At 46.1% G+C, this 25,376-nt stretch overlaps 1 protein-coding gene and 1 pseudogene across 1 annotated transcript in view; one reads left to right on the forward strand and one right to left on the reverse strand.

Annotated features, from left to right (window-relative positions):
* Positions 1–1,797: 1,797 nt before the first annotated feature.
* The window catches only part of MAPRE1 (microtubule associated protein RP/EB family member 1), a 34,107-nt gene continuing 10,528 nt past the window's right edge, over positions 1,798–25,376 (forward strand). The window contains exons 1-4 of the mRNA XM_023220424.1: positions 1,798–1,936; positions 9,135–9,258; positions 18,832–18,977; positions 22,679–22,886. Of these exons, the coding sequence (XP_023076192.1) occupies positions 9,138–9,258; positions 18,832–18,977; positions 22,679–22,886 (475 nt within the window). The 5' untranslated portion in view covers positions 1,798–1,936; positions 9,135–9,137. The remainder of the gene's footprint in view (positions 1,937–9,134; positions 9,259–18,831; positions 18,978–22,678; positions 22,887–25,376) is intronic.
* Positions 21,004–21,681, reverse strand: LOC111548142 (annotated as a pseudogene).

Here is a 25,376-nt window from a genome sequence, read left to right on the forward strand (position 1 = left end):
AGATGTTGCATCAAAGCACTTATAAATATCTTTAGTTGATTATCTATGCTTGATATCAGCTTACCATAATGTTCATATTACTGCTGTTGCCATAATCTTTTGTTTCATGGCTCTTTATTGTTGCCTCTTTCTTACTTCTTTTTTTTTTTTTTTGAGTCTCGCTTTCTTGCCCAGGCTGGAGTGCATTGGTGCCATCTCGGCTCACTGCAACTTCCGCTTCCTGGGTTCCAGCAGTTCTGCCTGAGCCTCCCGAGTCGCTGGTCTGCCACCATGCCCAGCTAATTTTTGTATTTTTAGTAGAGACGGGGGTTTCACCATGTTGGCCAGGCTGGTATCGAACTCCTGACCTCGTGATCCGCCCGCCTCGGCCTTCCAAAGTGCTGGAATTACAGGTGTGAGCCACTGCGCCTGGCCTTTCTTGTCTTTTTTTTTGCTCAAACTCTTTTGCCAGAGTAACTCCTCATCTTTCATGGTAAGTGTCATTTCTGGGAAGCCTTTCCACACTACCTAGGAGAGGTCGTGTCTCTTGTGATGTGCTCTTGGAGCAGTACTCGTGACCAAAGTATTGAAATGCCTCTAGACCTATTGATAAAACAGCTCCTGCCCCAGCTTCCCTACCCATTCTTCCTGAACGTCTTCCTGGGCTTCAGCAACTAACTGGGTGAGATTTGGTATAGAGGGACCTCTAGGCTCCTGCTCCACACAGTGGAAGTACCATCAGCCCACCACATAATGTCCCTGCTTAGCATTGAGCCTGATTTCTAATTTAGCAGGGATTTGCGTCATTAATTGTGTCCCCTTTGCCTCCCCTGCCAGTCTGGAAACTTTAAGAGGTCAGAAATTGTGTCTAGTTTTCGTTTTTATCTTTTAGAGACGGAGTTTCACTCTGTTTCCCAGGCTGGAGTGCAGTGGTGTGATCTTTGCTCACTGCAGCCTCGAAGTCCTGGGCTCAAGCGATCCTCCCGCCCCAGCCTTCCCAGTAACTGGAACTATAGGCACGCACTACCATGATCAGATTGTGTCTGTTTTTTTTCATCAGGGCCTGATTGGTTAGAGAAAATATTTGTTGAATACTTGAATAAATGATACCCAGACAAAAAAAAAATCAGCTTGAAATCGGGATCTACCTCTAACACTGGGCGAGTCAATTAGCCTCTTTGTTCCTCAGTTTCTTTCTGCGGTAAAGTGGTGCAGTTCCTCTTTTTTTTCTTCTTTTCTTTTTTAGACAAAGTCTCACTGCAACCTCCGCCTCGCAGGTTCAAGTGATTCTCCTGCCCCAGCCTGTAGCTGGGCCTCCCAAAGTGCTAGGATTAAAGGCGTGAGCCACCGCACCCGGCCCAGAACATTGACTTCTAAGCCTTTCCCCAAAGTGTCTATCAGGTATCTTTTTTATTAAATAACCCATTCTTACAGAAATTAATTGTAAGGCTGGGCGCGGCGGCTCACGCCTGTTATCCCAGCGCTTTGGGAGGCTAAGGCAGGAGGATCGCTTGAGGCCAAGAGTTCGAGACCACCCTGGGCACCACAGCGAGACCTCCATACATCTCCAAGAAAAAAAAAAAAATTCATTGTAAAAGCAAATTTCTTTTTGGCTACTGCCATAGGGATTTTGTAACCGAAAGAGTCACACCGGACCGAGGCGGGATCTCATTGGCTGCGGCCGACCACGTGCCGCAGTCGCCCCGGCCGTCGCGGCCCCGCTCCTCGGCTCCCGTTCTGTCGATCAGAGGCCAAGCTCCGCCCCCGGCGCGCGGCTGAGTCTCTCTCTATAAAAGGAGCCGGCGGAGGATGACGAGCCTTTACGTCGGCGCGTAACGGGAGGGGGGTGCGTGTGAGGTCATCGCGCGGGCGGGCGGGCGGGGTCTGGCGGTTTGAACGAGACGAAGACGGAACCGGAGCCGGTTGCGGGTAGTGGACGCGGTTCTGCTGAGAGCCGGTGAGCCGGCTAGCGGGCCCGGGGGAGTGCGGCTGTGGGGGCGCCCGCGTGGGCCAAAGCCAGGCGTGCGCGGGCAGGCCTTACGGGCGGCGCCTGGCCAGTTCCACAAGGCGGTGCTGTGCGAGCCGGGTGGGGGAAGGGCGGGGCCGTGACCCGGCGCGCGCGGGCTGGGCCTGGGGGCGCGCTCTGCGCTGTGCTCAGGGGGGCGGGGTCTCGGGCCGGAAGTGGGGGCTGCTGCACCGGGGTGTGGGGGTTCTGGGCCGCTGCTGAGGTGTGGTCCCTGCGCTGCGGCGGCTGGAGGTCCCGGGGTGGTTGGGCCCTGGGAGGGTGTGGGCGAGGTGGGCAGTCCTGGGAGCTCTTGGGACCCACATTGTAGGAGGCCGTGTCGCTTGAGGACCGGAAGATCGGGTGGTGGGTTCAGACCTGGGTTGGGTTCTGTGCGGTGTGACTTTGGACAGGTGCTTTAACCGCTCTGGATCTCAGCTTCCTCATCTGTAAAACGAGGACAGTAATACTATCCACATTAAACTCTTAGCGCGGTGTATGGCAGATAGTAAGCCAGCTCTTGGACTCCCTGCTTTCTTCAGTGTGTGTTTATTGGGTGCCCACTAGGTGTTGGGCACCGTGCTAAATAAACCCTGGCTGTTTTCCCGGGAGCAAAGATTTGCTCTCCAGGAATCCACATTGTGATGAGCAGGAGGACAGTATAACAGGATGATACCAACAGTGCTAGTTCAGTCATTGCTTCACTGTTGTCCTAGGATGCTGCAGGGCAGAGCTTGACCTCTGCCCCATTTTGGAGATGAGGATCCTGAGGCTCATTGAGGGAGGTTATGCTAGGCCGGGCATCCACTTCTCTGATGGCATGTCACTAACAGTAGTAATGATAATAGCGGCTCTTTGTTAGTTGAGCACTTGTTCTGTGTCAAGCACTATGTTAAGTGCTCCATGTGGCTTTGTGTCTTTTAATAGTAACTGTCTTTAAGAGAGATTATTTTCTTCCTCTTTTTTTTTTTTTTTTTGAGGCGGAGTTTTATTCTGTCGCCCAGGCGTGCAGTGGCGCCATCTCGGCTCACTGCAACCTCCGCCTACCGGGTTCAAGCGATTCTGGTGTCTCAGCCTCCGGAGTAGTTGGGATTACAGGCGTGCGCCACCATGCCCGGCTAATTTTTGTATTTTTGGTAGAGACCAGGTTTCACCATGTTGGCCAGGCTATTCTTGAACTCCTGACCTCAAGTGATCTGCCCGCTTCGGCCTCCAAAGTGTTGGGATTACAGGCATGAGCCACCGCCCCCGGCAAGAGAGATTACTTTCATTTTACAAATGAGGGGTCTGAGACTCTGAGAGGTGGGGTGTCTTATGCAGCCCAGCAAGTGGCTGAACCCACGCCTGGGACTTAAGTGTCTAGGCTCTTAACGTCTTTATTACACTTTCTCCCTGAGGTCCAGAGCTACAGGTCCAGATGTGCCCTTTGTGGTGGTGTGTCAAAGTGCCTAGCACAGTTTTAGGCACGTAGGGAAGCTTAGGACGTGATGCGCCTTTTGCTTAAGTGTTTTCATGTAGATTCTCATTTAATCCTCACCACCACTTTGTGCAGAGGTACTGTTTTACCCATTTTACAAGATGAGCCGTTTGTGATGCAGGAAGATTAAGTGACTTGCCCAGGGTCACATGGCTCCTTTCTGGTGGCACCTCCTTCCCCCTCTTTGCATAGGGCTCCGTGTGGTGCCTTGAAAGTAATGGAGTGCTGTAGAGCCAGCGTTGAATTCATATGGGTTTGGGATCTTGCTAGGAGAGCTGCTGAAGGAAGAGAGATCCCTGGGTAGGTTTGAGGGAGCTTTTTCATGGTAGTGGAAACCTGGATCAGGAAGCCTTGTAAGGGTGAGATTTGTGTGGTAGTCATGGGTCTTCCCTGGGTGCCAGTGATGGAATTGTGAAGCTGGAGCTCTGTTTTGACTGTCAGGAGGAGCCAATTAATTGATTGAGTTGGTGGATGTTTATTGCACATCCACATGGTGCCTAATCCATGTATTTAGTGGTTGCAGTGTTTGTGGAGCACGTGGGACCAGGTATTAATGTACTGCTAATGAAAGTTTTAAATTATATGATGATGAAAGGCCATTAACGTTTTTTGAGCTGGGGTGTGGTCAGGAGACAGACGTGGCTTTACCAGCTGCTTAGATTTTATGGCAGCATGAGGCACTCAGTACAGTATATATGGGAATGTTGCCTTAATAAATTACAAGTGCTCAGCTGGGACCATGTTTTTTTTTTGTTTGAATGTCTCTGCTTGGTACCTGATTTTGCACACGGCATTTTGTTCATTCAGGGATTTTAAACAAGAGAGACTCTTGCTCTGATTTGTGATTCAGAACATTCTCTCTGGTTTGCTGTGTAAGAACAGATTGACACAGACACATTTGAAGACTGTTGCAGTGCATCTCCATGCGAGATAGTGCTGGCAGGTCTCAGGCGCACTGTTGTTGGCACTGGAGATAGGAGGATGAATGAGACAAGGTCCCTACCCTACATCTTGTTTGTTTAATGCCTCTTAAATTAAATGTCATGCCAAATATTTTATGTACCTTATCTAATTTAAACCCCTCTTTGACCCTTTTCAGATAGGTGGCTTTGACTTGTAAGATAACTGAGGTACATTGAGTTTAACTTGCCTAAGATCACACAACTAATGAGTGACTGCCTCACATTCAAACCCATGTCCTCCTGGCTTGAAATCCTCAGCTATTTGCATCGAGTGGATTGCCTCCTGGCCCAAATCTGGTTCGAGAATTGTTCGGAAATAACGAGATAATGACAATTCATTGTGGCAATTCCTATCATAAAGGTTCGAATGAGTTACTCTTGAAACATAGGGATTAATTTCCCAGTGGAGTCAGTAACTAAATTGTGTTGGTGTCTTGCATAACATGGTTTTATCAGCTGATTTGGGGAGTGTAAGACTGTTGATGATTTGCTTTCTGACAAGTTTATATAGATACATTTTTCTTTGACACTGTTCTGCCAACCTGAAAACAAGTAGTGAGTGCTTGCTATGTGCGAGACACTATGAAGTGCCTGGGGGATGTGAGGGGACGCAGACCTGGCAAGTTATTGACCTCTACAGACCTCAGTCACCCCATAAAAAGGGGACTGGATGGGTGGATTTGCCTCTTCTGGCTGTCATATTCTGTAGCTTGGTGACTCAGGAGGCTTGCAGCAGCTTAGTGCAGGAGACCGATGTGGAAAGACCAATTCTATGCTAGTCACTAGGTGGAGGGAACGAAGTACCAGAAGAGAGCGAAGGGCTAGGATCTCAGGATTATTCCACATTGCTCTGCATCTTTCCCCTGCCCCTCCCCACTGGTAATGTTGCTGTCTTATGAAATGAAGAAAATTGTAAGTGTCTAGGTCACTATGAAATCTCTGGTGTTTTATTGTGTGTCCTCATGGTGACTGCCCAGGGATTTGATTTAGATCTGGATTAGCCTGCTTTTATCTTGAGTCTTCTCTCCCTACTGTCTGTTCTCTACTAGCAGTCAATGTGATCTTTTTCAAACTGTGATGAGAGAAGATTCTACCCCACTTAAAACCTGAAAGTGCCTGAGTGTGGTGGCTCATGCCTGTAATCCCAGCACCATGGGAGGCTGAGGCGGAGGATCGCTTGAGCCTGGGCCACAAAATGAGACCTGGTCTCTACAAAAAAATTGAAAAATTAGCTGGGCTTGGTGGTGACCATCTGTAGTCCCAGCTACTTGGGAAGCTGAGTCAGGAGGATGGCTTGAGCCTGGGAAGTCAGGGCTGCAGTGAGCCATGATTGTGCCATTGCACTCCAGCCTGGATGACAGAGTGACACCCTACCTCAAAAACAAACCCGACAGTGGATTTCTTTTCTTTTTTTTTTTTTTTTTTGAGATGGAGTCTCGCTCTGTCGCCCAGGCTGGAGTGCAGTGGCCGGATCTCAGCTCACTGCAAGCTCCGCCTCCCGGGTTCACACCATTCTCCTGCCTCAGCCTCCCGAGTAGCTGGGACTACAGGCACCCGCCACCTCGCCTGGCTAGTTTTTTGTATTTTTTAGTAGAGACGGGGTTTCACCGTGTTCACCAGGATGGCCTCGATCTCCTGACCTCGTGATCCACCCGTCTCGGCCTCCCAAAGTGCTGGGATTACAGGCTTGAGCCACCGCGCCTGGCCAGGATTTCTTAATAGAATAAAATCCTAACTCCTTTCCATAGTCTGCAGAGCCTGTTCATGGTCTGGCCTCTTGACTTCTGTTCCCACCTCAGGTTCTGCTCTCCCTGTTGCTGGCTGGGCTGGAATGCCCTATCTCTACAGCTTCATGTGGCTAGTTCCTTCTGATCCTTAAGCTCACCTGTTCACCTCAGAGAGGCTTCGTCTGACCACATTCCCTAAACCCCATTGCATAAGTGGTTGGTATGAAATGATGTTTGTTGGTGTATTTGGTCAGTGTCAGACTTTGCACCACTAGAATGTGAGCTCCCTGTGGACAGGCACCTTGTCTCTTGCTTCTCTGTTTCCTGGTCCCTAGAACAGTGCCTAGCACGTGGTAGAGCTGGTAGACATTTGTAAAATGAGTGAGGGTTGACTAAACTGGTTCTCATAGACAATAACACCCACGTTTACTAGCATTTGAAAATTAGACTCATTGCTGTATGTTTATTGTTTTGAATTTGAAAGCCTAGCAGAAAAGGGAGGGAAGAGAATGTGGAGGCTGAGGCTGGGCAGGCTTGCCTGCCAACCCCGAGGGCCTCTCTTGTCCTCACCTGTAAAATGAGGGACATGAAGTGAACCTTGCAGAGGGCTGTCAGGGTTAAACAAGTGTCTGTGAAGCATCTGGCACTTAGGCCCTCAGATGCCCTACCATCCCCAGATAGCTCTGCAGAGAATTAACTACAAGGATTCTTCACTTGTAAGGTCATTTGATACTGCCTTTTTTATATCTAGGTATTAAAAAACTGATTTGCTTTTTTTTTTTTTTTTTTGAGACGGAGTCTTGCTCTGTTGCCCAGGCTGGAGTGCAGTGGCCAGATCTCAGCTCACTGCAAGCTCCGCCTCCCGGGTTCCCGCCATTCTCCTGCCTCAACCTCCCGAGTAGCTGGGACTACAGGCGCCCGCCACCTCGCCCGGCTAGTTTTTTTGTATTTTTAGTAGAGACGGGGTTTCACCGTGTTAGCCAGGATGGTCTCGATCTCCTGACCTCGTGATCCGCCTGTCTCGGCCTCCCAAAGTGCTGGGATTACAGGCTTGAGCCACCGCGCCCGGCATTGCTTTTTCAATTATGAAATTATTTATAGTTTTTTTTTTTTTTTTTTTTGGAGATAGGATCTCACTGTGTCGCCCAGGCTGCAGTGCAGTCCTGTGAACATGGCTCACTGCAGCCTCAACCTCTTGGACTCAGGTGATCCTCCCACCTCAGCCTCCCAAAGTGCTGGGATTACAGGCATGTATGTGCCAGTGTGCCTGGCCTAGTATAGTCTTTAAGGAAAATTTGGGAAGTAGTGAAAACTATAAACAGGAATTAATAAAAATTGGGCCAGGCGTGGTGGCTCATGCCTGTAATCCCAGCGCTTTGGGAGACTGAGGTGGGTGGATCACCTGAGGTCAGGGGTTCGAGGCCAGCCTGGCCAACATGCTGGAATCCTGTCTCTACTAAAAATACAAAAAATTAGCCGGGCGTGGTGGCATGCGCCTATAATCCTAGGTACTTGAGAGGCTGAGGCAGGAGAATCACTTGAACCTGGGAGGCGGGGGTTGCAGTGAGCTGAGATGCTGCCATTGCACTCCAGTCTGGGCAACAGAGCAAGACTCCATCTCAAAAACAAGCAAAAAAAAAAAAATCTGAAGAAAATTGTAAACATTTTGATATCTTTTTTTTTTTTTTTGAGATGGAGTCTCACTCTGTCACCCAGGCTGGAGTGCAGTGGTGCGATCTCAGCTCACCGCAATTTCCACCTCCCGAGTTCATGTCATTCTCCTGCCTCAGCCTCCAGAGTAGCTGGGACTACAGGCGCGTGCCACCACGCCTGGCTAATTTTTTGTATTTTTAGTAGGGATGGGGTTTCACCTTGTTAGCCAGGATGGTCTCGATTTCCTGACCTCGTGATCCACCCGCCTTAGCGTCCGAAAGTGCTGGGATTACAGGCGTGAGCCACAGCGCCCGGCCCATTTTGATAGCTTAATGGGTAAGCTTGGGTTGATGTTTTCTTTCTTTTTTTTTTTTTTTTTTTTTGAGGCGGAGTCTTGCTCTGTTGCCCGGGCTGGAGTGCAGTGGCCGGATCTCAGCTCACTGCAAGCTCCGCCTCCCGGGTCCACGCCATTCTCCTGCCTCAGCCTCCGGAGTAGCTGGGACTACAGGCGCCCGCCACCTCGCCCGGCTAGTTTTTTTGTATTTTTAGTAGAGACGGGGTTTCACCGTGTTAGCCAGGATGGTCTCGATCTCCTGACCTCGTGATCCGCCCGTCTCGGCCTCCCAAAGTGCTGGGATTACAGGCTTGAGCCACCGCGCCCGGCCGGGTTGATGTTTTCTAAACAGAAAGCATTCTCGTTTGTGCATCTGCCTCCCATCGTAAAGCACTTACTCATCCCCTTATTTAATGCCTCTTGTAGTTTAGAATTGTATATTAATCACATTAAAATGGGGCCTCAATTTTAGGCTGATTGGTGTTGGACAGTTCATTTCAGGTCGTGTTAGTATGCGGAAATCCAGGTTCTGTGGCCAGGTTTCATTTGGCCTCTTGGGGAAGAAGGTGAGGCTTAAAAATTCAGTGTTTCTAGATTGGGCATGGTGGCTCACACCTGTAATCCCAGAACTTTGGGAGGCCAAGGTGAGCGGATCACCTGAGGCCAGTAGTTCAAGACCAGCCTGGCTAACATGGTGAAACCCCATCTCTACTAAAAATACAAAGATTAGCTGGATGTGGTGGTGCACACCTGTAATTCCAGCTACTCGGGAGGCTGAGGCAGGAGAATCACTTGAACTCAGGAGGCTGCAGTGAGCCGAGGTCGTGCCACTGTGCTCCCGCCTGGGCGACAGAATGTGACTCTGTCTCAAAAAAAATAAAAATAAAAGTAAAATTGAGTGTTCCTGCAGGTGTGCTCTTGGTGACTCTCTAGGAAACACTTGCCCTTACTTGCATGCCTACTGTAACATGGGCCCTTCTTTTTTCTTCCCATGCTTTAGAAGATGGCAGTGAACGTATACTCAACGTCGGTGACCAGTGATAACCTAAGTCGACATGACATGCTGGCTTGGATCAATGAATCTCTGCAGTTGAATCTGACAAAGATCGAGCAGTTGTGCTCAGGTAAGACAAATCATCTAGATCATTTTTCTAGGAAAGCCTGTAGGTTTTTCAGGAATGTGAAGGCCTGTATCTGACTGCAAAGCCACACAGAGAGGTTCAGGGTCTTTGTTAGGGCCACCCTGTTTCTTTCTCTCAGCTCTGTCTTTGCTTCTGCTTCAAAAAGGAACTATACTATTTTTTTTTTTTTGAGACTTGCTCTGTCGCCCAGGCTGGAGTGCAGTGGCATGATCTTGGCTCACTGCAAGCTCCGCTTCCCAGGTTCACGCCATTCTCCTGCCTCAGTCTCCCAAGTAGCTGGTACTACAGGCGCCCGCCACCATGCTTGGCTAATTTTTTTGTATTTTTTTTTTAGTAGAGATGGGGTTTCACCATGTTAGTCAGGATGGTCTCGATCTCCTGACCTCGTGATCCACCTGCCGCAGCCTCCCAAAGTGCTGGGATTACAGGCATGAGCCACCGTGCCCTGCATTTTTTTATTGTTTATTATTTTATTTTTGAGATGGGGTCTGGCTCTGTTACCCAGGCTGGAGTACAGTGGTGCAATCTTGGCTCACTGCAACCTTCGCCTCCCAAGTTCAAGTGATTCTTCTACTTTAGCCTCCTAAGTACCTGGGACTACAGTCGCGCACCACCACACCTCGCTAATTTTTTTGTATTTTTGGTGGAGACGGGGTTTCACCATGAGGTCGAACTCCTGACCTCAAATGATCTGCCTGCCTCAGTCTACCAAAGTGCTGGGATTACAGGCATGAGCCACCGTGCCTGGCCAGAACTAAACTTAAATAAAGAGTATGCTCTCGCTTGCAGGTCCACCATCTTCTGCTCTAGAGACTGCATTCTGAGGCCTGGAGCTCAGCCCCGACTTCTTGGTGTCTATTATTGTGCATCCATATTTCATGTTTTATTTGAGGACAGTAATTGTACTAACTACTGTCTGTACTAACTACTAACATAAAACTGTTCTAGTTTTATGTTAGTTCATCAGTGGCATTTCTTATTCCCAAGAAGCACAAGATCAAAGTCAAGCAAGTGTCATTTCAGCCACAATTTTATGGAACTACTGTTTAACAACAATTTGACAAAGATGTAATGATTTAAAGACTGGGTATGGTGGCTCACACTTGTAATCCCAGCATTTTGGGAGGCCGAGGCAGGCAGATCACCTGAGGTCAGGAGTTCAAGACCAACCTGGTCAACGTGGTGAAACCCTGTCTCTACTAAAACCACAAAAAAATTAGTCAGGGGTGGTGGCAGGCACCTGTAATCCCAGCTACTCTGGAAGCTGAGGCAGGAGAATTGCTTGAACCCGGGAGGCAAAGATTACAGTGAGCAAAGATCGTGCCACTGCACTCCATCCTGGGTGATAAGAGCGAGACTGTCTCAAAAAAACAAAAAAGAAGTAATGATTTAAAGCAAGAGCAAAAACATGGTCTTTCTATATATGCTAATTGTATGACATGTGGGAAACTAGAAAGAAGAAAATAAAAAATGCCTCATGCCGGTGCGGTGGCTCACGCTTGTAATCCCAGCACTTTGGGAGGCTGAGGCGGGCGGATCACGAGGTCAGGAGATCGAGACCAGCCTGGCCAACATGGTGAAACCCCCATCTCTGCTAAAAATACAAAAATTAGCTGGGTGTGGTGGCGCATGCCTGTAATCCCAGCTACTCAGGAGGCTGAGGCAGGAGAACTGCTTGAACCGGGACCCGGGAGGCAGAGGTTGCGATGAGCCCAGATCACACCATTGCACTCCAGCCTGGGCAACAAGAGTGAAACTCTGTATCCAAAAAAAAAAAAAACTTACAATTCCACTATTCAAGCCGGTTACTATTCACTCACTATTCATGAGCCACTGTGCCTGCCCTGGATCGATCTTTTTTTTTTTTTTTTTTAGTAAAAATAATTTTTATTGGTTTCATCGAAGAACATTCTTAAGTGACATTAGATTTTTTTTTTTTTAATTTAAGTTCCAGGGTACGTGTGCATAATGTGCAGGTTTGTTACATATGTATACTTGTGCCATGTTGGTGTGCTGCACCCATCAACTTGTCAGCACCCATCAACTCGTCATTGGATCGATCTTAAATTATTGCCATTGCTTGGCTGGGTACGGTGGCTCACGCCTATAATCTCAGCACGTTGGGAGGCCGAGGCGGGTGGATCATGAGGTCAAGAGTTTGAGACTAGCCTGACCAACATAGTGAGACCCCGTCTCTACTAAAAATACAAAAAATTAGCCGGGTGTGGTGGCACGTACCTGTAGTCCAGCCACCCGGGAGGCTGAGGCAGGAGAATCGCTTGAACCTGGGAAGCGGAGGTTGCAGTGAGCCGAGGTGGCGCCACTGCACTCCACCCTGGGTGACAGAGCGAGACTCCGTCTAAAAATTATTGCCATTGCTTATAGAATTATTTATTTATTTATTTTTTTGAGTTCAGCTTCTGCCCTTATTTTATAGCTGGGGTCCTGGTCTCGGTCTTAGTTTCATTGGCTTGTCTTGTTATTTCCTTGGTGAGGTGTATTTAATCTTGATTTTACAGATGGTCAGATGGAGACTACATGTGAAGCTGTAGAGTAACACATGGTGCCCAAGAGTTGTATTTATTCAGCATTAATTACTTTGTTGATCATAGACAACAGGTTGTTAGCCTTAGATCTGTGCTGTGTCCCCCCCCCCACCATTTTCTATTAGTTTCCTCATTATTTATTTCCCTATCCCCATTTGTGTGAGGCTTTTAAAGCACTTGTTTGACCTGTGATCTGTGACTAATGTGGGGATGAGGTCATCCTAGTTTTCACTGGAGTCAGCTTTTTCACCAGCAATTCTCTCTAAAATTTACCTCTTTATGTAAATATACTCCAAAGTCTATTTCACGTAGTTAATTGGAAAATGTGATCTTGAATGTTTAGATAAGTTGTGTATGTGCTGATCGGGCTCTAGGTTTATCTCATTCAGGCAGGGAGCTGTTGCAGACAGGACTGGGCATAAAGAGGCTTCAGTCTGCTCTGAGCCGTGTGACTTTTGACAAGACCCTTAATGTTTTAGTTCTTCATCTGTGAACTGGGGCAGCGATACCTGGCCCACTTGTTGGCCAGTGTGTGAATCACCTATATAATAACAGCTCTCAGATACTGATTGTGTGCCAGACGCTGCAAATGAGTGCAGGTCATTTGATGGGGGCACATCCTCCTTTTACAGATGAGACTCACCCTGGGGCACAGCTTATGTATTACAGAACCTGGTTTTGAACCAGATCTTTCTGAGCACACAGCCCACATGCATCCTGCTGCATACATGTTATATCTTTTAGAGAAATGTTTGGAGGGGATTAAACAAATGTAAATTACATATAGTTACAGTGATTCTGTTTCACTATAAAATCTGTGAGGTGTGTCAGTTATCTTTTTTTCTTTTGGAGACTGAGTCTCGCTTTGTCACCCAGGCTGCTGTGCAGTGGAGTGATCTTGGCTCACTGCAACCTCCGCCTCCCAGGTTCAAGGGATTCTCCTGCCTCAGCCTCCTGAGTGGCTGGGATTACGGGTGCGTGCCACTTGTAATTTTTGTAGTTTTAGTGGAGACGGTGCTTCACCGTGTTGGTCAGGCTGGTCTCAAGCTCCTGACGTTGTGATCCGCCCACCTCGGCCTCTCAAAGTCCTAGACAGGTGTGAGCCACTGCACCTGGGTGGTATGTCAGTTTTGTCTGATGTCTGCTACTTTTCCCAGATAAAGTGCTTTTTCCCAGTAGAAAAGGGTAAGTGCAGGACACTTAACTGTGATTTGTAAACAAACCTGCTCGTTCTTAACTGTCTTCTTGAAAGCCATGTAGAGGCTGGGCGTGGTGGCTCATGCGTGTAATCCCAGCGCTTTGGGAGGCTGAGGTGGGTGGATCCCTTGAGGTTGGGAGTTCAAGACCAGCCTGACCAATATGGTGAAACTCTGTCTCTACTAAAAATACAAAAATTAGCTAGGTGTAGTGGCGCATGCCTGTAATCGCAGCTACTTGGGAGGCTGAGGCAGGAGAATTACATAAACCCAGGAGATGGAGGTTGCAGTGAGCCAAGATTGTGCCACTGCACTCCAACCTGGGTGACAAAGCAAGACTCCATCTCAAAAGAAAAAAAAAGAAAGCTGTATAGGATGTCTCTTGGAGTATGTAGATGGTTGCATTGTGTTTCACATTGGTGTTTAGAAAATGAGGTCTTGCTTCCAATACGAGAGCAGACAGGATGAGACACAGACATTGTCTCTCAGAAGAAGGCCCGCTGCCAGGGGATTGGAGTCAGAGAAAGTGAGGTTCCTCAACTCCTTGTGCTTACTGAGGCCCAAGGAGAATTCCAGGTGCTTTTGACGCTGGTGCCAGATCCCTCCTAGCTCTGTTGCGCAGAGGATCTAGCAGACCAAACACAGCTTTACAAAGTAGGAATAAGTTTCTTCCTTGAGAGGGCAAAGTGCTGAGGTCCTGTGTTAATCTGCCGGCTGCCTTGAAGTGGCCAAATTTTGTTGACAGTGGGCTCCCCTACCCCCAACAGTGAGCTGAGCCATTGCTTGGATATGGTAGAGGGAGATTAGGCAAGGATAGCTTTCAGTGAAGAGTTGGCAGGTTGTTTCAAGATTCATTAATACATTCTGTAGTCTCCGTAGTTTGGAGAGGTAGTCATCAAGTATTTTGGAAAGATAGTTATCATGAGGAAAACCCTGGTCAAAGAGAATGATTTTTATGAGAGCTTGCTTTTGTCAGAAAAGGAGTACAGGTTGCTTTTGTGAATTGTTCCTGTGTTGCATTCCATATTCAGGCCCCTCTCCATTTTCTCAAGGGCAAAGCTTGGTCCTCTGCACATGTAGAGGGCCTCACTGAATGTATTTGGTTTTCCCCTTCTCCTTGTCTTCTCCCTCCAGCCTGGCCTCCTTTATGGGTTCCTTCGCAGCAAAGGTGTTGATGTTCCCAGACAAATGGTAGGTTCCTTTCTCCTCAGCTTAATGTGGGGCCCCAACAGCCCCTGAGTTCATGTAAGACAGCTTGGCGATCTTGCTTCTGCTGCACTGCTAATGCCATAGTCCTCCTGCTCTGAGAGTGTGTTAGCACACCCCTAACCAGGCCTCCCTCAGCTCAGATCTGATCTGATGTTTCTGTTTATGGGATACTTTTGCCCTGCCTGTCATTACTTAAAATCCCAGCTTTGTTTTCTTCTCAGGCTAGCTCCTTTTTCCAGGTACTCCATTTGGAGCCATGATTCCACCTTTTCTTCTAGTGTCCCAGGCCTGAGAAGCATCTTTTGAGATCTGAAGGATCTTCTAGATCCAGCCCCTTTTCAGATTGCTCACTGCTGCTGCAGTGGCCTCCTTACTGAAGGAACACTAAGTTCCCTCTAAGTTCCCAGCCCCCACCTTCCCTTTTATATTGAGTGAGTCTGGAGCCTTTCTGAGGTACTAGTTTTATCAAGTCACACTTCTGATCAAGGAAGTATTTCTTCAAACTTTTTTTTTTTTTTTTTTTTGAGGCAGAGCCTCGCTCTGTCACCCAGGCTGGAGTGCAGTGGCTTGATCTCCGCTCACTACAAGCTCTGCCTCCCGGGTTCATGCCATTCTCCTGCATCAGCCTCTGGAGTAGCTGGGACTACAGGCGCCCACTACCACACCTGGCTAATTTTTTTGTATTTTTAGTAGAGATGGGGTTTCACCGTGTTAACCAGGATGGTCTCGATCTTCTGACCTTGTGATCCGCCTGCCTCAGCCTCCCAAAATGCTGGGATTACAGGCATGAATCACCGTGCCTGGCCTCTTCAAACATATTTGCCTAAGTCTTCAAGCACCTCCTTGATTTTTCCCTTGCTTTACTTAAAGCAAAACAAAACAGAAGATAGGAAGCTCATTTTCTTCTGGTTATGAATAGTTAGGTCTTGTTGTAGCTCATATCTGTAATCCAGCACTTTGGGAGGCCGAAATGAGAGGATCACCTGAGCCCAGGAGTTTGAGACCAGCCTGGGCAACATGACAAAACCCTGTCTCTAAAAGAGAAAAAGAAATATGAAGAGAATCATACTCGCATAAAAGTCTGTCAGGAGGACTGGATGCCAATATTGATGTAATTGATTCTTTCTCTTTTTAGAAATAGGGAAATAAAGAAGATTTTTTTTTTTATTCCTGTACAATTTTGGTAACCAATTTCATTCATAAGTCGTTGACTTTTTTTTTTTTTTTTTTTAACTCCTGTGCAATTTTGGTAACCAGTTTCATGTATAAATCGTTATCCCTTTTTTTTTTTTTTTTGAGATGGAGTCTTTTTCTGTCTCCCAGACTGGAGTGCAATGAATGGTGCGATCTTGGCTCACTGCAACCTCCACCTCCCGGGTTCAAGCGATTCTCCTGCCTCAGGTTCCCGAGCAGCTGGGACTACGGGCATATGCCACCACGCCCGGCCAGTTTTTCTGTATTTTTAATAGAGATGGGGTTTCACCATGTTGGTCAGGCTGGTCTCAATCTCCTGACCTCAGGTGATCTGCCTGCCCTGGCCTTCCAAAGTGTTGGGATTACAGGTGTGAGCCACTGTACTTGGCCAATTTTTTTTTTTTTTTTAATTGCATAAAATAGTACTGGGTAAAATAGCACTGTGGATATAGTTGCTTAATCGATTGTCTTCTGTTTGGGTTTTTAAAAAAAAGTTGGTTTGTCCGGGCGCGGTAGCTCACGCCTGTAATCCCAGCACTTTGGGAGGCCGAGGCACTCAGACCACCCAAGGTCGGAAGTTCGAGACCAGCCTGACGAACATGGAGAAGCCCCATCTCTACTAAAAATACAAAATTAGCCAGGCAGGGTGGCGCATGCCTGCATCACAGCTACTCAAGAGGCTGAGGCAGGAGAATTGCTTGAACCTGGGAGGTGGAGGTTGTGGTGAGCCAAGATCGTACCATTGCACCCCAGCCTGGGCAACAAGAGTGAAATTCCATTTCAAAAAAAATAAGAAAGCAAAAAAATGCCCTCAGCGTACTTTTGTTGGATGGGTAAATAAATCAGTCACCTCAAAAATCAAGGCCTTAACCTTCTGAAGATCCTTTCTACTAAAAATGTCACTCTGGTCACTGAAGTGCCCCTGCTGTCTTTATGTTGAATTTCCAAAAATAATGGTAACCGAATGCTGGAACCAGCAGAGAACTGGTTTGGTCTGACCTCAAGTAAGTTGAATATGCATTTTATGGCAGTCTTGAATTCTGTAGATCACTTACTGTTTAGCCACTGGTTTAGCTTCCCAAGCTTGTTCCTTTGGCAAATTAACTTTGGAAGGGCGGTAAAGTACACAGTGAAGCCTGCTCTGAATTAGGAGAGTTCAGTTTGTAGGCATTAGAGAAATAATCTTCCAAAAAGTTTAAGCACTAATAAAACACTTTTTGGAAAAAAAAATGGGCAAGTGGGGGAAGGAATGAAATGGGATGAAATACTGCAATAATTTATTATAGCAGTCTCTTTGTTTTTTGGGACGAGGTCTCTCTCTGTCCCCCAGGCTGGAGTGCAGTGATGCGATCGTGGCTCACTACAGTCTCAACCTCCTGGGCTCAAGTGATCCTCCCACCTCAGCCTCCTGAGTAACTGAAATGAAAAGGGCATGCCAACACCCCAAGCTAATTTTGGTATTTTTTGTAGAGACAGGGTTTCACCATGTTGCCCAGGCTGGTCTCGAACTCCTGGACTCAAGCGATCCACCTGCTTCCAAAGTGCTGAGATTACAGGCATGAGCCACTGTGCCTGATATTTTTGAGCCAGAGTTTTGCTCTTTTTTTTTTTTTTTTGAGACGTGTAGTAGCCTGATCATGGCTTACTGCAGCCTCAACCTCTCAGGCTCAGGTGATCCTTCCACCTCAGCTTTCTGAGTAGCTAGGACTATAGGCATGTGCTACCACCATGCCTGGATAATTTTTTTTCTTTCTTTCTTTTTTTTTTCAGAGACAGAATTTTGCTCTTGTTGCCCAGGTTGGAGTGCAATGGTGCAATCTCGGCTCACCACCACTTCCAGCTCCCAAGTTCAAGCAATTCTCCTGCCTTAGCCTCCCGAGTAGCTGGGATTATAGGCATGCACCACCACGCCTGGCTAATTTAATATTTTTAGTAGAGACGGAGTTTTTCCATGTTGGTCAGGCTGGTCTTGAACTCCTGACCTTAGGTGATCTGCCCGCCTTGGCCTCCCAAGGTGCTGAGATTACAGGTGTGAGCCACCGTGCCTGGCCCAGAGTTTCACTCTTGTTGCCCAGGCTGAAGTGCAGTGGCACGATCTCGGCTCACTGCAACCTCCACCTCCCAGGTTCAAGCAATTCTCCTTCCACAGCCTTCCGAGTAGCTGGGATTACAGGCATGCACCACCGCAGCCGGCTAATTTTGTATTTTTAGTAAAGACAAGGTTTCACCATGTTGGTCAGGCTGGTCTCTAACTCCTGACCTCAGGTTATATGCCTGCCTTGGCCTCCCAAAGTGCTGGGATTACAGGCATGAGCCACTGCGCTTGGCCATAGTAAGTCTTTAAAAAAAAAAAAGTTGGGCGCGGTGGCTCACGTCTGTAATCCCAGCACTTTGGGAGGCCGAGGCAGGTGAATCACAAGGTCAGGAGTTCGAGACCGGCCTGCCCAACATGGTGAAACTCTGTCTTTACTGAAAATACAAAAAATTAGCTGGGTGTAGTGGCGGATGCCTGTAATCCCAGCTACTTGGGAGGCTGAGGCAGGAGAATTGCTTGAACTCGGGAGGCGGAGGTTGCGGCGAGCCGAGATTGCGCCACTGCACCCCAGTTCGGTGACAGAGCAAGACTCTGTCTCAAAGAAACAAAACAAAAATATTTAATAGAGGAACACAAAAATGTCTTCTATTCAGCTTTGTTAATTAAATGACGGGTTGGCCGGGTGCTCTACAAAAAGAATAAAAAACTAGTTGGGCGTTGGTCACACGAGCCTATAGTCCAGCTACTCCAGAGGCTGAGGTGGGAGGATCACTTGAGCCTTGGAGGCAGAAGTTGCAGTGAGCTGAGACTGTGCCACGGCACTCCAGCCTGGGCAACAGTGAGACCCTGCTTCAACAAAAAAGAAGAAAAGAAAAGAAATGATAGGTTAAATGTATTTAGAGATGTAAAAAGCCCAGGGAGGCAGACATCTTAGGGAAAAAAATGTTTTTTAATCTAGATCAAGGATGGATCTTGGAAATCCCCTCATGAAGAGGAGGGTGTATCTTTGTGAAAAATCAGAAAATGTCACTTCTGTTACCTTTTCTGTATTTTGGGCATTCATTTTTCTTTCTAGTGGTCATTTTATTGTTATGATGATTACCAATAAAGAACAGGAGTTTTAAAATTTTGTAGAAACATTCTTTTTCTCCTTGTTATAGACGTCTGGGTTGCAAGTACGTTGTAGAATATATGGGGTGAAAAACCACAGTCTTGTTATAGATTTTAAAAATTGACTTCACATGAAATCAGTGAAGCTTTTGGTTTTTGTAGATCTACTTCACAGCTTTTAAAATTGTATTTGGTTTAAGTGGGTCTGGGAAGAAGTTCACCCTGCTTCTTTAATTGTATTTTTCTGTTGCTGCTGTTCATTCAGGGGCTGCCTATTGTCAGTTTATGGACATGCTGTTCCCTGGCTCCATTGCCTTGAAGAAAGTGAAATTCCAGGCTAAGCTAGAACACGAGTACATCCAGAACTTCAAAATACTACAAGCCGGTTTTAAGAGAATGGGTGTTGACAAAGTAAGTAAATGTTATCTTTTACTGCGGTTAATGTTCCTTAATTAATGATCATTACTAAGGATATAGATGCTGGCTTATGACTTTGGACATTTTCTTTTTATTCTTAATTTATCTAGTTAACTTTTCTCAGTTAACATAGAATTTACTGGGAGCAGTTTCCCTCTACCTTCTTGCCCCTATTCCCCTTTCTTGTTTCTTTCTTCATCATCTGTGAAGTTAGTAACTGTTTAGAGGAATCAGCCTGTAAATTTGTACAGTGATTTTTATTTAAAAAAAATTATTGTGTAATCTCTAGTAGTCTGAAATCTAACTCTCTTAATCTGGATTTACTTCTGTAAAAGCATACTGTATGTAGAATAGTTCCAATAGAGAAGATTGTAGGCCAGGCGCGGTGGCTTACACCCGTAATCCCACCACTTTGGAGGCTGAAGTGGAGAAGATTCTAGAAATACTTGCTTTTTACAGAAGGATACAAGGAGGCTCCGTAGTGGGTGCTGGAAAACTCCTTTCTGCCCCCAAAGTTTTTTGAGGGAACAGAAACATGGTCCACCGGGCATGGTTTAGCACAAACATTACCTCTGTTTTACTAGATGATAGATTAAGTAGTTTGTCCCTTCCCCCACCTTTGTGAAGGGTTTATCCTTTTAAGTCATTTTTGGGGGGATAACTTTTTTTTTTTTTCTTTGGCAAAGGTAGTAACACCCCCAGTTATCTTGCTGGTGTGTCTGGTTTTTATGTATTTTGAAATCAGGTTTTCTTTTAAATTTTAGTTCTGTCTCTATATAAAATAGGCATTTATAGTATAAGAATATCACTTAGTTTCCAGGCATAGTTTAAGTAGATATAGCTTATATACAGTAATTTTGCTTTCATTTTTATGGAATTGTATTTTATTTTTTGAATATGGAAAATGTCTAAAGTATATAAAAGTAATAATAGTGTATAAATAATAAATAGTAAATAGTGTAATGATCCCTCATGTACCTCAAGGGTTAGCATGGCCAATTTTGTGTTATATCTAATTCCGTCCCATGCTACATATTTCTGGGTTATTGAAATGAGTACAGAGGTAATATTTGTGAATGCTTCAGTATCATGCAAATTATATTTGTCGGGGGTGTATATATAATTGCATATATTCTTTTTATAATACATTGCAACTGGAATATTTGGAGATTAAAAGATAGTTAAAAGCCAGGCATGGTGGCTCATGCCTGTAGTCCTAGCTACTCTGGAGGTTGAGGCAGGAGCATCACTTGGACTCAGGAGTTTGAGGCAGCAGTGAGCTATGATTGCACCACGAGACTCCAGCCTGGGCAACAGAGCAAGACCCCATCTCTAAAAAAGATTAAAAAGTTAAGCTGTAGCCAACACTTCAGTGATTTGAATACTTGAAAACACAGTATTCTTGTATAGTAAAAATACTTACAGGGGCCTTATGTATATTTATTATTATTGTTTTTTGTGGGGGTTTTTTTGGTGTTTTTGTTTTTTGAGATGAGGTCTTCTTGTGTTGCCAGTGCTGGTCTAAATTCCTGGACTCAAGCAGTCCTCAAGATAGCTAGGATTGTAGGTACATAGCCCTGCATCCAGCAAGCATGTTTTAATAGGATTTGGAATTAACTTGGAAAACATGTCATTTTGTAAAAATTTATCCTGAGACTGATTCTGCGTCTTGATCTATTTTCAGGTTAGAATTATTCTTTTTTCTTTTCTTTTCTTTTTTTGAGACAGTCTCACTCTGTTGCCCAGGCTGGAGTGCAGTGGCGCAATCTCAGCTCACTGCAGCCTCCACCTCCTGGGTTCAAGTGATTCTCGTGCCTCATCCTCTTGAGTAGCTGGGATTACAGGTGCCCACCACCACACTTGGCTAATTTTTCTATTTTTAGTAGAGACAGGGTTTCACTGTATTGGCCAGGCTGGTCTCGAACTCCTGACTTCAAGTGATCCACCCTCCTCGGCCTCCCATAGTGTTGAGATTACAGGTGTGAGCCACCACGCCCGGCCCAGAATTTTCTTGAACACAGTTCATTGTAGATGCCTTTGGTTGATTTGTGCAATGGATTTTTCTTCCCTTTTTTTTTTCCTTTTAATTACATTTATTTTAATGCTGAATTTACTCCCGTGCCGTAAGTTTTTGTTTTTTCAGTTTCTTCTGGGATATCTTTTTCTTCTGGGCAACCTCCTCTTCTGGTTTAGGAACAATCTGTTCCTTTTCAGTAAGGATCATCTCAGTGTGGCAGGGAGAGCTCATGTATGGGTTAATCTGACCATGAGCTCTGTAGGTCTGTTGGCGCATCTTAGGTGCTTTGTTCACTTGGATATGCTCGATGACCAGAGAATCTACATCTAAACCCTTAAGTTCAGCATTACTCTCTGCGTTTTTAAGCATGTGCAGCAAAAGTTCAGCACTCTTTTTGGGCCACCGACCTTGTGTCCAGCCCCACTGCTTGGCCTGGGCACACCTGCCAACTCCACCATTGTAACGTCGGAATGGTACGCACCGTTCCTGTAAAGTGACATCTTTCAGATACTTCGTGGCTTTTTGAATATGCCTACCCTTGATGGCCTGGGCAGTTTCACGAGTGTTCTTAAAGTGAACACGAAGATTGGAAGCTCTTGATTTGCGTGATTTCGTGGGGTTCTCCGGGTCAAGTGAATAGCGAACCATTTTCACAGATCACCTCAGGCCGCTTAGGGAAAGAGAGGTCTTCCCTTTTTTTTCAATGAGGTCTCTCTCTGTCTCTGTCACCCTGGCTGGAGTGCAGTGGCACAGTCTCGGCTCACTGCAGTCTCTGTCTCCTGGGCTCAAGCAGTCCAGTCTCAGCCTCCCAAGGAGCTGGGACCATAAGTGCATGCCACCACACCTGGCTCATTTTTTTGTATTTTTGGTAGAGTCGAGGTTGTCACCATGTTGCCCAGGCTGGTCTCAAACTCCTGGGCTTAAGCAATCTGCCTGCCTTGGCCTCCCGAAGTGCTGGGATTACAAGCATGAGCCACCGTGCCTGGCCTATGCAGTGGATTTCATGCTTTGTGATAGGCACTGTGGCCACGCAAGTTATTAACATCTTTTTTTTTTTTGAGACGGAGTCTTGCTCTGTCGCCCAGGCTGGAGTGCAGTGGCTGGATCTCAGCTCACTGCAAGCTCCGCCTCCCAGGTTTACGCCATTCTCCTGCCTCAGCCTCCGGAGTAGCTGGGACTACAGGCGCCCGCCACCTCGCCCGGCTAGTTTTTTGTATTTTTAGTAGAGACGGGGTTTCACCATGTTAGCCAGGATGGTCTCGATCTCCTGACCTCGTGATCCACCCGTCTCGGCCTCCCAAAGTGCTGGGATTACAGGCTTGAGCCACCGCGCCCGGCCGGCCATGCAAGTTATATGGCAGACCTACTCTTTATAGCATAATGACACTTGTATCACGTCTTAGGATGTGCTTGGATGTGTGTATGTGACTTATATGATATTTGTTCCTTTTTTGTTTCTGATTCCTTTTCATAAATTTGAGAGAGTGGGGAGGGGTGTAGGTACTCTTGAAGGCAAACTGCATGAAACTTTATAAATTTAGGGGCTTACTTAGCCCTAAGGTCTCTAAAATATTTTTTTCTCCTTTTGGCAGAGCTTTATAATGAACTGATGCATGGACTAGTTTGATGCTTGCCAAAAGCCTCTTGTTTTGGGCTAAACAGTTGTTTTTCTCTGCAGATAATTCCTGTGGACAAATTAGTAAAAGGAAAGTTTCAGGACAATTTTGAATTCGTTCAGTGGTTCAAGAAGTTTTTTGATGCAAACTATGATGGAAAAGACTATGACCCTGTGGCTGCCAGACAAGGTCAAGAAACTGCAGTGGCTCCTTCCCTTGTTGCTCCAGCTCTGAATAAACCGAAGAAACCTCTCAGTTCTAGCAGTGCAGGTAAAAAAAAAAAAAAACCCAAAACGTTTCCAAAAAATAGCGTTCTAGATATTCATTCAGCATTCAACTAGAATTTTTTCTGTAGCCGTAGGCTTAGGGATCTTAAGAAATATAATCCCAGGTATGTGGCCAGGGCATGGATTCTGGCATCAGGCAGATAACTGTGTTTGTCCTTAGGTATCTGTAGCCCTGTGTAAGCAACTTCAACTCTGCCCCCCAGTTTCTTCCTCTATAAAATGGGAATTTTAATACTTGCCCCAGAGGGTTTTTGAAACTTGAACAAGTTACTGTATGCAGTTTTGCCAAAGCTCTAGAAATCCATCAGGCCAGCTCATGTAAGAGAGCATTTGTTCATTCCAAAACAAGGGCATTTTCACAGAGCCCTAGGATAGGAAGTTATACCAGAGCTGGACTCCTTGAAGGAGCTGTGTAGGTCTCTCAGGGACTGCTCTTGGCTGTCTGTGTCATTCTGTCTGTAGACCAGCTTCCTATATATACTCATGGCTTCCCTACCTGCCCTAGAACTATAGCTGTTAGGTGACTGGCTTGCCATGGTGCTAGCAGAGTCTGGGGGGTAGGGAGAAGCTGATTTTACATACCTTCCCAGAAGGGTATGGGCTTGATAGCTTTCCCAGGATATGTTTACAGTAGTATAGAATGTGTATATTTTGGGGCAGGGCAGATAATTAAGGTTGCATAATACCTTGAGAGAGGCTGGTTCATCTGATAGAGAGGGTAGGCTGAGTGCTTTCTAAATAGCTTTATGGAGAGACAGTTCGCATGCCATATAATTATACTTTTATATTTAAAGTATAAAGTTAAACGGTTTTTAATATATCTAAAGAATTGTGTAACTATCACCACAATCAATTTTAGGACATTTTCATCACTCCAAAAAGAAATCTTGTGCTGGGCGCAGTGGCTCATGCCTGTAATCCCAGCGCTTTGGGAGGCTGAGGCAGGCAGATCACTTGAGGTCAGGAGTTTCAAGACCAGTCTGACCAACGTGGTGAAAACCTGTCTCTACTAAAATACAAAAATTAGCTGGGCATGGTGGCGCATGCCTGTAATCCCAGCTACTCAGGAGGCTGAGGCAAGAAAATCGCTTGAACCCCAGTGGTGGAGGTTGCAGTGAGCCAAGATCACACCACTACACTGCAGCCTGGGCGAGAGAGAGAGAGACTCTGTCTCAAGAAAAAAAAAATTTAAAAAAAGGAACGTTGTGCGTAGTTAATAGTTGTCACTTCCCCAGCTTTTCGCCCTCCCTCCAGCCCTAAGCAACCACTTACTTGCTTTCTGTCTCTGGATTTGCAAATTCTGAACTTCTGCTATACATGGAATCATAGAGTATGTGGTCTTTTGTGTATGGCTTCTTTTGCTCAGCCTGCTGTTTTCCAGGTTCATCCATGACCTAGCATGTATCAGTCCTTCATTCTTTTTTATTGTGGAATAATATTCCATTGCATGCCTGTAGTTTGTATTCAGCAGTTCATGGTCATTTGCGTTGTTTCCCACTTTATGGCAAATGGGAATAATGCTGCTATGAACGTTCATGTGCAGCTTCTGTGTGGACATACGTTTTGATTTCTCTCAGTTACAGACTGAAAGGTATATACTCTGGGAGCAGAATTGCTGTGCCGTGTGTTAACTCTGTATTTAACCTTTTGCGGAACTACCTGTTTTCCAAAGTGGCTGAGCTGTTTCCATTCCCATCAGCAGTATATGAGGGTTTCCATTTCTCTAGATATTGAGTACTTTTTATTCTTTAGCTGTTTAGAATGGGAAACTGCATAGATAACCCTGTGCATTTCATATTTCAGATGCTGCTACCAGTTGAGTGGAGACGTGCATTAAGCATTTAGTCTTTGGGATAAACGTGCTAGAGAGAGTCATCCAGAGGAAATGCCTGTTACTGTGGGTGAAAGGCCTTGTGATTATAGTTTGGGGTGTTAGGAAGATGAGATATTTCCAAACCTGGCATGTAATATGCAAACTTTACAAAATAATTGCTAAGTGAATCATCAATGGTATCTATACCTTGAGGTTTAGCCCATTCTTGATTTTTTTTTTGAGACGGAGTTTTGCTCTGTCGCCCAGGCTGGAGTGCAGTGGCTGGATCTCAGCTCACTGCAACCTCCGCCTCCCGGGCTCATGCCATTCTCCTGCCTCAACCTCCCAAGTAGCTGGGACTACGGGCGCCCACCATCTCGCCCGACTAGTTTTTTGTATTTTTTAGTAGAGACGGAGTTTCACCGTGTTAGCCAGGATGGTCTCGATCTCCTGACCTCGTGATCCGCCCGTCTCGGCCTCCCAAAGTGCTGGGATTACAGGCTTGAGCCACCGCGCCCAGCCGATTATTTTTACTTGTAGATAGGTTGGCTACTTTACTCCTTTTTTCTTGTCTTTGTCTGCTTTTGGCTGTAAATACTGAGAGACGTCTGTAAATACTAGTCAGTGTGATGCTTTTCTCTCCTCACCTTCCTAAACTCC

Source organism: Piliocolobus tephrosceles, chromosome 20 (assembly GCF_002776525.5).
Source record: "Piliocolobus tephrosceles isolate RC106 chromosome 20, ASM277652v3, whole genome shotgun sequence".
Taxonomy (NCBI): Eukaryota; Metazoa; Chordata; class Mammalia; order Primates; family Cercopithecidae; genus Piliocolobus; species Piliocolobus tephrosceles.